An 11,873-nucleotide genomic window follows, 5' to 3' on the forward strand; every position below is an offset into this window, starting at 1 on the left:
AGGCAGACCTGGGCTACTTTTCCCAAAACATAGATTCGTTTCGTCACAGGATGGAAGGATGAGGATCATTGGAAGTAAAGGATCGTTTTATAAGGCGAATAATATACGGTCGAATATGGTTCGTTAGCAAGGAGCTACCAGAGACCTATGAATCTCAAGAATGCAATACAAACGAATAGAATCATCCAATGTTCAGGCTAGTAAGATGTCAAATCTTTGAATCGCTCGATCTCTATGCCGAACGATGATTTGAGTTGTGTTAGTTCAGGATGTCGATACACTCAATTAACAGAGTGTTTATTCCTTCCTCTCCGTTACGAGGTATTACGATCAACGTAAAGTTGGTCAAACCAAGTTCTTGAGTAAAAACTCACGCATCTTAAAAATCCATTAACAACTAACCCCCAATTTTTGTGCTCAAAGATCACAACTTCTCCTCAAACAAACTCCAAAAATCCTTATCTGCTACGATTTGCCATATTTTCCAACAAATAGTTCACCTTTCTTTATCATTATGAAAGCGCCTTTTTAATCCTTCGACCCAACAATCACAGCTATGCGGTAATGTGGCGAAATGTATGCCCAACCCAAAACGTACGATTTTGCATGCGAAACAGAGGCGAACTAAAAAAAAACATCAACTTATTACCTCATCCATTTGGCCCAGCTGGCACAGTCATGCCGCTGCAGACAGATAATACCAATCGTAAATAAAACGAAGTTTGTGTAACGAACAGGAAAAAAAAACCCTATTTCATGCCTACAATCACTGCCTGTCGATAAGAAAGATTGCAAAGCAGCGGCAGCAGCATGGGAACATTATTTTTGAATGATGCGAAAATAACTTCCCCCAAAACATATACGGACGTCACACGAGGCGTAAACTCAAAAAGTTTACGCTTGATTTGTATGGGAGAGCGTAAACTTCCTGTCAAAAGATTTCAGGGTTGTATGGCTGAAATCCAGTTTACGCCAAAGTTTACGCTTCGTGTGACGTCCGTAATAAGCTCACACAAACACAACATTGATGGGGAATCGTGCACTCTTGACACAGAATCGTACCGCGATCGTCGCTGCGTCGTACCGTCGGCTTATCAGGTTTGGCGTGCGTTAGGTCCTTCAGGTCCGCTTTGGCCGAATTTTGTTTTCACCAACTAAACACTGCCAGTCATTGTGAGGCTGGCGCCGTGAAACAACGTCCAAGTTCGTTCGAGCGTAGTGTGAAGAGGGGCTGCAAACATGATGGAGCCAATCGGTAATCCCGATTCCATACCGCTGGAATCGTTGGAAAGTGTGAGCCCGCGTGCGTTTGAGCTATCGTTTCAGAATGTTTCCTACTGTGTAAAACATAAGCATGGTAAGTGCAGCCTGTTTCCGGTGGAGCCAGCTTAGAGTCGGCCGCGGATTATCAATCACGCTTTATGTTCGAAGATCGCACACACTCCGCCATCCTGAAGAACCTTTCCGGGTCGTTCCGTTCGGGCCGGCTGGTGGGGATTATGGGACCATCGGGGGCTGGCAAATCGACCCTGCTGAATGTGCTGAGTGGATTCAAGTAACTATTCACACCTGAAAGCTGTCACCTTTCGTGACATAACCTTCGTTTGTTTGTGTATGTGTGTTGTCCAGAAAGAGCAACGTCACCGGTCAGCTAATGGTCGACGGACAACGGCTCTCCGAGCGTAGAAGCCGTAAGATCATCTCCTACACCCAGCAGGAAGTGTGCCTGTGGCCGGCCCTTACCGTCGAGGAAAGCCTACGGTATGCGGCCGAGTTTAAACTCTCACCCACCATCGACCAGCACCAAAAACGGGCGCGCGTACGGGAACTTCTGCACGTGCTGGGGCTGACAGGGTGTGCCGATACGCTTGCCGGCAGCGTATCGGGCGGTCAGGCCAAGCGTCTATCGATCGGCTTGGAGCTACTGTCCGACCCGAAAGTGATGCTGCTGGACGAGCCGACGAGTGGGTTGGACACGGTCGCCGCCTATCAGGTGCTGGCACATGTGAAGCAGCTTGCCGCCCGCGGTCGCGTTATCGCCTGCGTCATCCATCAACCCAACTCCGCGCAGCTGCTCCTGATCGATGATCTGTACGTGCTGGCCAAGGGCCGACGGATCTACAGTGGACCGACGGGCGAAATGGTGACGCAGTTCGCTCGCTTCGGGCTCGATTGTCCCGTTTCCCACAATCCGGCCGATTACGGTAAGAACGCAGAGGTTTAATTAGTGTGCTGCAAATATGTAAGCACTCATCCCTTTTTCATCCCTTTCGGCAGCGCTGGAAGTGGCCAGCTTGGATCAGGAGGATGATCGATTGAAGCGACTGCTGATGGAGGAGGAGAAGGATATTTTCGACTACAATCCACCGCGGCTGATGGTGGAGAAGAGCGTTGATGGATCGTATCAGCGGTACGCGCTCTCAACCCTGCAGCAGCTGCGTGTGTTGCTGCGACGAACGACCAGCTGTACGATGCGCGAAACGGTGAGTGAAGCCTTTATTGTCGTAAATGATTTGCCTATGTTTATACCAATTTTAAAAATGCCGTTTGTTGTTAGAGGTCAATTGGTTTAAGTTAATTTTTAAATACTTTTTCCGAATTATTGGAATGTCTTAGAACAATAACACTCGCGTTTATATGAATAATGAAAGTCGATGTTTCTTTTTTCTTGTTATCCCTTTTACTTGTTTTTCTCTTATTTCTTAAAACATAAACAATTTTGTTATCACAATTATAGTGATATAATGATAAGATAAATATTTGTTCGTTTATTTCGCATTCTAACAAGGAACTTTAAAAATTTTCTAATTTGACCATACATGTTTAATATGCTCCTAGAAATGCTTTCAATTAAATATGTGAAATAATTGAGTACAAATCAGAAAATATAAAAAATGGACTCCACAAACAACATAAAAAAAAATCAAGAAAATAGACCTCTTAACATTTCATATGAAAAATTTGTAAAATCCTCCGTAAAATAGGTATGAAAATAATTTAAAATCAAATTCAAAAATAACATTAATCTGCATCCAATAAAAAATGCTATTCTTTCGAATTTTCCTCATTTTTCCTATCAGTTTTTAGTTTCTTCTCTTCATTTTCAATACACTGTTTTCGTTACGATTGTGTGGGTGAATAATAAGATGAAAACGTTTTTTAATAGTTCTTTATTATTGCTTTATTGTGTTTAGTTCTATTCGCTTGTACTGATTTAGTTTTCTTTTTTTGTTCACTTTTTTTTTATTTTTTGTTATGTGATTGTTACGTTTACAAGTTATCCTTTGGATTAATAATTCGGTCATAGCCAAAATATATCCCTAAATTTGATTTCTTGAGCAGATTAACTAAAAATTTGGCAATGATTAATGTTTTTTAAAATTATTTAAAATATACAAGTTGGTTTCCAAAACTTTATTCTTTCAAATAGTCAAATGATAACGAACTCCCCAAAACCCATCCAAATAAAACCCAAGAAAATAAAACCCAAAAACTCTTTTAACCCAGTCCCCCTTTCCCATCTTCTTTCCAGTACCAGTTTAAAGCGCGCATTCTCATCAACATCGCCATCGCGCTCATCACGAGCGTCGCGTTCTACAACACCGGCAACAATGCCGACCGCATCCTGGCCAACACCGCCGTGCTGATCATTAATCTGTACGCCATCTTCTTCACCAGCATAGTTTCGGCGGTGCTGGTCTGTAAGTGTCTGGTTCGCCCCTCGCAGTCGACACGAGCCACCGACATAAAATCTTAATACCATTCTTACGTCCGTTTTTTCGTTTTATCGGTGGGTCGGTTTCTCCGGTTCCCCTGCCAACCAGATCCCCGCGAGTCGGCCTGCTTCGTGCTGGAGAGCAAAAATAATTGGTACTCCCTGCGGGCTTACTACTTGGCCAAAATTGTGGTCGAACTTCCCACGCTGGTACGAGCGCAGCAAACTTACCAACCGAACGAAACAGACCCCGAATTATGATGTCTCTATGGTTCCTTTCTCCCTCTCAATTTTCTTCTCCCACACAAAAACACACACACACACACACACACACAGATCCTTTCGTCGTCGGTGTTCTTCCTCATCGTGTACTACTTCACCGCGCAACCGTTCGAGTGGCTCCGGATCGGTACGTTCGCACTGGTCTGCCTGATGTTTGGTTGGATTTCCCAGATGCTCGGGCTGCTGCTGGGCAGCCTGCTCTCCGTGCAAAACTCCGTGTTCGTGAGCATCCTGATAATGGTGCCGGCGTCGCTGTTTTCCGGCTTCTTCGTGCCGCTGCGCGACGCCAGCGTGCTGGTGCGGCCCCTGCTCTACGTGTCGTTCGTGCGGTACGCGTTCGAGGGTGCCGTGCACGCGATCTATGGCTTCGATCGGCCGGATCTCGACTGCCCGGAGGTGTTTTGCTACTTCCGTCAGCTGAAACGCTTTCTGCAGTTTGTCTCGATGCCGGACCTGGCCTACGGGTACGATCTGCTAGCGCTGGCCGGGTGGATCGTGCTGCTGATGGGTGCGGTGTACCTGAGCTTGCGGCGAAGAATCAAACAGGACTGAACAAACCGGGACGGGTGGGGTGAATGGAGCGTTATCAGTTGGCAAAATGTAGTTTTTAGTTCGTGAGTAAGTGATGTTGTTTAAACTCTTTACTTCCATAACAATGGAAATAAAAATAATAAATAGAAGAAATTCGGGTCGGGGAAGATAAGATTTTCTTTAATAAAAATGGAAAATTTAAAACAATCGAATACAGAAAGACTAATTAAAAGACTATCCAATACTTCTACTTATTTACTTTTACTCTTAATAATAAATAACATAAAGTGTACCCAAGATATTTCCCACATTTTCCAACGTTTTTCATTGAAATCAGAAACATTTTACGAATATTTTCCCTCTGATTGGCATTTCATTAATATTGATTGACGCTCGTAAATGAGCCTTGAGTTTCCTTTTCTCTCAACGAGTTTTCCGATTCCCGGAACGGAGAAAAACAGACAATGGTGAATCGTTGGTACAGTTTGCATTTCTCCCCATGCCCTTCATTTTGGTTCCATTGCAAACCTACGCGACGATAATAAGTAAACCATCCATCCCTTCCCTTCCCCCTACCATATTCCCGATGGCTCATTATATCGCGAGCCTTACTTTACCACCCGAGCGGATGGCTCATCAATTTTCGTTCGCTGCGAGCCATCGATTTACATTCTCCGAATACCGGGTCCGGCCCGAAAGCTGTGTGCTATTTTTTGTTACATTGTGTGGGCGCTGCGATTGTAAATAAATATCGCGTGAGAATTTGTTCCAATGAAGCCTAATTAAAAGCGGCAGTGACTGTTTTTTTTTTTCTTTTTGTTTTTTACATTCCCTCCCAATTGAGTGCATTTAAGCAGGATATTTATGGGATAATAAGCAACATTCCAGCCACTACTTACGGCTGCAATTTGGCACGAGCAAACAATGCACTGTAATGGATATTGGAGGGTTTCCCTTTTTTTGGAGAATATTTTGAATATCTGAAAATTTCACACAAAAAATTCGTATACCAACGTTTCACACTGCCCAAGCGGTGTGCGAGAGTCGGTCCGACTGCAGCACTGCAGCGGACGACCAAAAACCTACAAATTAAATTCGGCTATCCACTGGGCATGAGCGGGCGCGAACACGAGATATGCTGTAATTTATTTGGCTTTTTAATTAAATTTATGTCTCACTTTAATTGCGCACGATCTGACATAAATTATCCGTACCCACGTAGCAGCAGATAAGACCCCCGGGGCCAGAATGTCCGAAGATCCGGTACAAAAAACGCGAAATCTATTAGTCACTGTGACTGTGTTTGGTGTTGCTTTTTTTTTCAACGAAGTTATTTTGTTTCATCTGCATGCTTCACTTCCGCGTTCTGCAACGAAGCGGTGCCGCTGCGTGGAGGAAAGCGGAAATATTTTCCACCAACACTGGGGCGGGTTACAATTTTTATGATCAAAAGGAAAGATTGCAAAATGGAACAAGTGAAACTGGAGAAGTGCCCCGCATGGATGATAGTTATCGGACAGCTTTTTTGTTATTGCAGTAAAACGGGAATGTACAGCTGATGGGTGGGAATTTGACCCAAAGCATGTAACCGAATATGGAAGCATTTGAAACAAAAAAAAAAACAAAATCACTCCAAGTACTGGTTCTTGGCAATGGTTGCAAGGATTGCAATTAAAATGATTCGTTGTAAATTCACGATTCTACAACTTAAGGTACATTTTGATAGCTGAACATCAATTTTAATATATCATTTCGTTGTTTTCTGTAACACTTTCAACAACTATATTAATAAGACTGTATAATCTTTATCTATATTTTACTGCATCATGTTGTACGAACTAACAATGTCCCCTGCTAGGATTCAATCCTTGTCAGAGGCCGGGCAAATACATACGTAGGAATGATCCATATCAATAAGTCAAGTAGCAGGTCCAGACCGACAAATAGAGTTGGGGTAATTAAAAACAAGAACTTCAAACATAGGAAGTAGACGAAGAAAAAATGGTCGGCTCTGGAAAGGTTCAGTCCAGATAGGCTAAGACATTGACCACTACATGATCTAATCTCAAGTAGGCTCAAAGAACATTTAAAATAAAATTAAATTATTGAGGCCTTTCACGATACTGGCCAGCTTTTTTATATGGATTTTGACAGTTGGCGGCTGAAATCATTTCAATACTCCACATAAAACCACACACAAACTAGCCTGCGATTTTCAGTCTAGATTATTTCAGCCTCCACGCTAGAATTAGATTCGAGTACCTGCTCGAAACAGTGGCAGAACAAGTTCGTGTTTTCATTTATCTCAAGGTGCATTAAAGAGATCAGGTGGTGGAATCTGGAATCAAAGTGTATGTAGTCCAGGTGGTCTCATAGCATTTTTTTATAACTAATTTTGAACATCACTTTTTGACAGAACGAGTGAAAACTTTTGCTACAAAGAGCTTTCTGGAGGCTTGACGAATACTCAAAACACTCTTACAATCTTCATTCAGAAGCAGAAGCAATAAAATCAGCCTTCTAAATACATACACCTTTGGATAAGCTCAGCTGTATATTATTCCTACTTAGATAGCTGCTCGAAAACTGCTATACAATGCAAACAGCTGACAGGCTGAAATTTCAGCCTACGATCTTAAAAGGGAAATCCAGGGGTCCATCATTTGAAAAGACCTGTGACTTCAAAATGCATGTTTTAAAATGTAATAAAAATTTTAATATACAACTCATCAGAACAATTTTCTATATTCCTTCGATTGAACATATTAGTTTTTAGCAACATACTTGTTTTTGACATGTTTGGTTTACGATGCTTTTACGTTTGCCTTTCTTTGTACAACTTTGCTAAACATTTAACTTCACAGTCTTTTTCCACTCTGCAAAATTTAAATTGAATGGGAAATTTAAAAGGCAATTGTTATTTAAATTAATCCCAACATCGATAGCAAATAAAATTATATTCTAAAATATATTTTTAAGTACATATTGTATATACTTTTGAAATAATTCTTAACAAAATATCAAAACGAAAATAGTTTCAAGTTTCACGAAAGCAAGTTATTGTACAGAAAAAAAAGTACAATAAGGCAGCCAATCAATCAGAATTTTCTACCAGAGCGTGCTAGCGTAAAAGATGAAAGCATAACCTCGTTGCATTTTTGTATTGTCTCTACGAAGCTGTACACATTACAAGATGCGACTCTTCAATACGGTCTCTGTGTTTTATTTATCTCCCCATTTATCCTTACATTCCGAAGCGTCACACGAAGCTCCAAACGCAATCGATCACTTCACTACCCATCCGGGACCGAAGAGCTGGCATTAGCCCATTGTTGCCTGTTGTTGCAGTTGATCCTCATCGATATTTATCTATCTCTGAACTCTCGATTGCACGGCACCAAGGAAGGTAAAACTTTACGCCCGGACTCACCCGAGTAAAATCAATTGCTGTAGTTGCATCGGAGTTGCAGCCTGGGAAACTGTGTCCACCCTCCCCCGTGCTGTTTTCACTGTTTGGTTTGCTGTTTCTTTATCCCAACAGGCAAGATAAACTTTGCTCGCTGAACTACCTACCCAACTACCAACCCTGAAAGGAACCTGCACTGAGGCTTACAGTTTTTTTTCCTTTCCAGGAAGCAAATCTATTCAAACAAACCCCCACTACTGGAAGTGTGGAAAGGTCCCCGCGCCTTAAAGGGTACTTACCTTTGCAAAGTTTAAATGTCACTCCCGTCACCAAACAGCAGCCGGTGGAGTTAAAACAGCAAATTCCTCGTACTGTTACGTAGCTTAGGAACAATCGCCCGGTGCGTTCCAAGTGATGGTCAAAGGTGGGGCGAAAAAAAAAAACAAAACAAACGTCCACCACCAGGACGGTACGTGAGCGTCAGACCCGAAGGTTGCCAAGACAAAGTTCTTAAAATTGTTTATTTGTGCGTCCACTTAACGCTGTTGCAGGAGAAGGAAGCTTAAAAGCGGGCGTTTAATTTGGCACTACTAAAGCGACAAAACAAAGCCACTTTCTGTGTGCTTTGTGCTTCCAAGAACAGTAGCAATAAGGGTGAAACTTTCACTGCACTCAACCTACAGCTCAACGCTATGATCACATTTTTTACTTTATTTAATTGAAATGGCAAACAATTTTAGTCAACAGATGGAAGTCACAAAAATCCGCGTAAAACAAAAACAAGCTCCATTGATGAATAATCGCTTCAACACCATTCAACGCAGATGTCATCAAAATCCCAAAATTGAAAAACTTCCCACACTACACACAACACCAATGCTACCAATGCGCGCAAAAAGGCGCAAAAAGTCCGCTTTACAGCGGAAAAGCAATCATAAAAAGCCACTAATTGGAACGAGCACAGCCACACGCTCACCTCAACAACATCACCGCAACAGAGAGGGGTTAGCGTGTAACAACACTGCCACAGAACAACACTTGTTCAGAAGGGGGGGTTGCGAAGCGAGTGGAAAGCTCTACCGTTGCGTAAAATTTGCGCAACCAACAGCTTGTTAATTCACCATCAAACAAAAAAACAAAGCACGATGCTAAGATGAAACGTGAAATTACTATTTAATGCTTTTCTCTGAACACACACTTTTCTGTACACATCTATGGGAAAGTTTACGAACAATTATTGGGTGGATACTCAAAAAAATGTTTTTCTCTATTTATAAGGGAGACCCCGGACAGGTCACGAACTCTTCAAAATAGTCACTGGATAAACTAGTCCCACTTCCAGTAACTCACTAAACGATTCACTTTATACAAATCATGGAATGCCGAGCACATAGTACCGCCGGGCGATTTCCCTTGTTTTTACCTCAACATAACTCATTTAACGGTATGAAAAAAAATCCTTCACCCTCTGCCCAACGACAGATCCTGAGGGAGAGGACGCCATGGGATTTGGTGGTAGATTAAGTTTATGCTTTATTCCCCGCATGCTGGATTCGCGGAATTTTACAGAACCGACAAACGTAAATTAGATTTCAGCAAAAGGTACTTAGTGAAAGGTTTTTTGTTTGTCTGTGCTCCCATTCGCGCTTACCTGCTGCTTTGCTGCTTTGATCTTTTCATGCTGTGAAAACGTAATTACCCGAAACCATGAGTAATGATGCAGCATTTGTGAAAAGTGAACTGAACAGAACTGTTGTAATATTTTTTATAGCGGTTGATTTTTAACATTCAATCAAGACCGAAAATATTTGAATAGTTAGGTGAAACGATCTTCTGCAATGGTTTTCTAGCTAAACGGCTGCTTAAATATTATGGGTCTGATTTTATTTATTTTTTACATTACTTAGTTTTTCTTTTTATTTGAATTATGTCAATTTATGATAAAACTATATAGAGACTAGAAAAGATAAAAGGAACAAAATTTACCAACGAATAGGTACAAAAGAGCCAATTTTATGGTAACAGTAATTAAATTTTAAACGAGTTTGATTTACAACGATGTTTTCTAAGGGACTGTTACATAAACTATTTAAAAAAAATTTATTCATATTAAAAATTCATTTGCATTTAGGAATCATATTTAAATTAAAAAAAAAACATTATTTCGATTTCACTTCATAGAGTTCAATATCTTTGGTATTAATGGATATTTGTTTTGCTTATCAAGATATTTTTGCTAACCTTTTTCTGCTTCAATGTAGAGAACTATTTTAATTTTCAAAATTATTTCAAACTTTAAAAAATACATAGCAATTTCAAACGAATATTTGAAAAGTATCGCTCCGAAACTATCCATATGATCCCAAACCGTCTCGCTCCAAAAAAGCAGCTGTGAACTGTTTCATCACATCACACCGCCCCATCGAAAGAACTAATAAAATTAATCATAAAAGTTTGCCGTTTGCAAAGGACATCGTTCGAACCTGCTTTCATGCGAACCCATGGAATCGTTACCAGTTACCATCTCGAGTGCACCGCCGTCAGTCGTCAGTCCCTCCATCGCACCACCGATAACGTATGCAGCCTTTGCTAGTGACTTACATCATCATCATCCATGGATAGCACAAAGCAAAAATGGATTAAAAAAAAAACAACGCTAACATGCAAACGTGACTCAAAAGTTACCATTCACTGGCACGCCGACTAATAAATAATCCAATCTTCCCCTTGCCAAGCGTACGTAGAGAAAAGTACTGTTAACCGGCTGTAAATTGTTGTCAACTTTCTAAACTAGAAGGATCCACCTTTCTTCTTTTTTTGTACAGAACAGGATTACAACGAGGCGATAGTAAAAGAGAGAGAAGGGAAAAAACGCCAAAGTCCACTCCAGCTGATCGTTGCATAACTGAAGGATTAGCAAAAAATAAAGCCAGCAGCAACGCAGACAGGACTCAGTTAAAAGAAGATAGAAAAAAAAAACTATTCCAAAAACTTTCCCAGCGTACCTCCCGTGAGGATCGTTAAAAATTTATCGCATCGACGCCACTGTTGATACCTTAGGTGGGAGGGGGAGGGGGGGGGGGGTTAGGTGGGTGTGGTGCAGTCAAAGGAGTTTGGTACGCAAACACACGGGAAAATGGACAGCATAAACACCAACATGTTCGGGTGCGGGGAGAGTTTTGAAGCAACGGGTAACGTTTGGCGTACAGTGCGGCCGTATATGATAATGATGATCATACTTCAACATAACGAAGAGGGTGAACGTTCACAGGAGCGAAATGTGTGCCACCCTGTTCGTTTTTATTAGTTCGTGCAAATGCGCAAAAACGTTATGATAACTCCGTAATAAACTACCAGAAAAGTATGGTTCTCGTGCTCCTGATCGTCTGTAAGTGTCTTGTGATGAATTACGAGTTTGTTTATTATTCAACTTGTATTATCAACACAGAGATTTCCATGGTTGTTTCTCAAGGAATTTTGGATGCTTCACAATTACTTTTTTTTGTATTTTGTCTTACAATTTATGAAATATTTCCTATTATGATGCTTTCAGCTGACGATTTATTTAACGTTTTTTACATATTTTGGAATTGTTATCACAATTCAGTTGCCATTGTCTCAACTTTTTTTAAACAATTGTTTCAATATTTAATGCAACAGTAAATACATCGTAAAACGCAAACGCAAAAACTTTCCGGAAACATCTAAAAAACCCAGGTAAATCAAGAAATACCTCAGCACACTCCCGTTGATAGAATAATGCAACATCATTTCTACACTTAATATCCCTCAATGTCCCGTATTATAACACATCGTTCTATCTCTGTAGCAAAGACGTAGCGGTATCTTCTGAACAAATACCCTGAACAGGTTTAAGATCAGTTTTAGACACAAGGTTAAAGACCAATTGCTCGACCTTAATAGTGGCTATAACAGTAG

At 41.0% G+C, this 11,873-nt stretch overlaps 1 protein-coding gene across 1 annotated transcript; it reads left to right on the forward strand.

The window, feature by feature from the left end:
• The first annotated feature begins 1,080 nt into the window (after positions 1–1,080).
• LOC121597561 (ATP-binding cassette sub-family G member 1-like) lies at positions 1,081–4,743 on the forward strand. The gene is made up of 7 exons (XM_041923397.1): positions 1,081–1,357; positions 1,432–1,555; positions 1,630–2,204; positions 2,278–2,483; positions 3,533–3,701; positions 3,825–3,925; positions 4,052–4,743. Exons 1-7 carry the CDS (start codon positions 1,240–1,242, stop codon positions 4,547–4,549), a joined length of 1,791 nt encoding a protein of 596 aa, XP_041779331.1. The 5' UTR covers positions 1,081–1,239; the 3' UTR covers positions 4,550–4,743.
• The last annotated feature ends 7,130 nt before the right edge of the window (positions 4,744–11,873 follow it).

Source organism: Anopheles merus, chromosome 3R (assembly GCF_017562075.2).
Source record: "Anopheles merus strain MAF chromosome 3R, AmerM5.1, whole genome shotgun sequence".
NCBI classification, from domain to species: domain Eukaryota; kingdom Metazoa; phylum Arthropoda; class Insecta; order Diptera; family Culicidae; genus Anopheles; species Anopheles merus.

Excerpts from the sequence above, each read along its gene's own strand:
- LOC121597561 (XM_041923397.1), top strand. The coding sequence starts at position 1,240 with ATGATGGAGCCAATCGGTAATCCCGATTCCATACCGCTGGAATCGTTG. Across the intron at positions 1,358-1,431 it reads CTGTGTAAAACATAAGCATG|ATCGCACACACTCCGCCATC; the intron begins GTAAGTGCAGCC and ends TTATGTTCGAAG. Across the intron at positions 2,205-2,277 it reads CCACAATCCGGCCGATTACG|CGCTGGAAGTGGCCAGCTTG; the intron begins GTAAGAACGCAG and ends CCCTTTCGGCAG.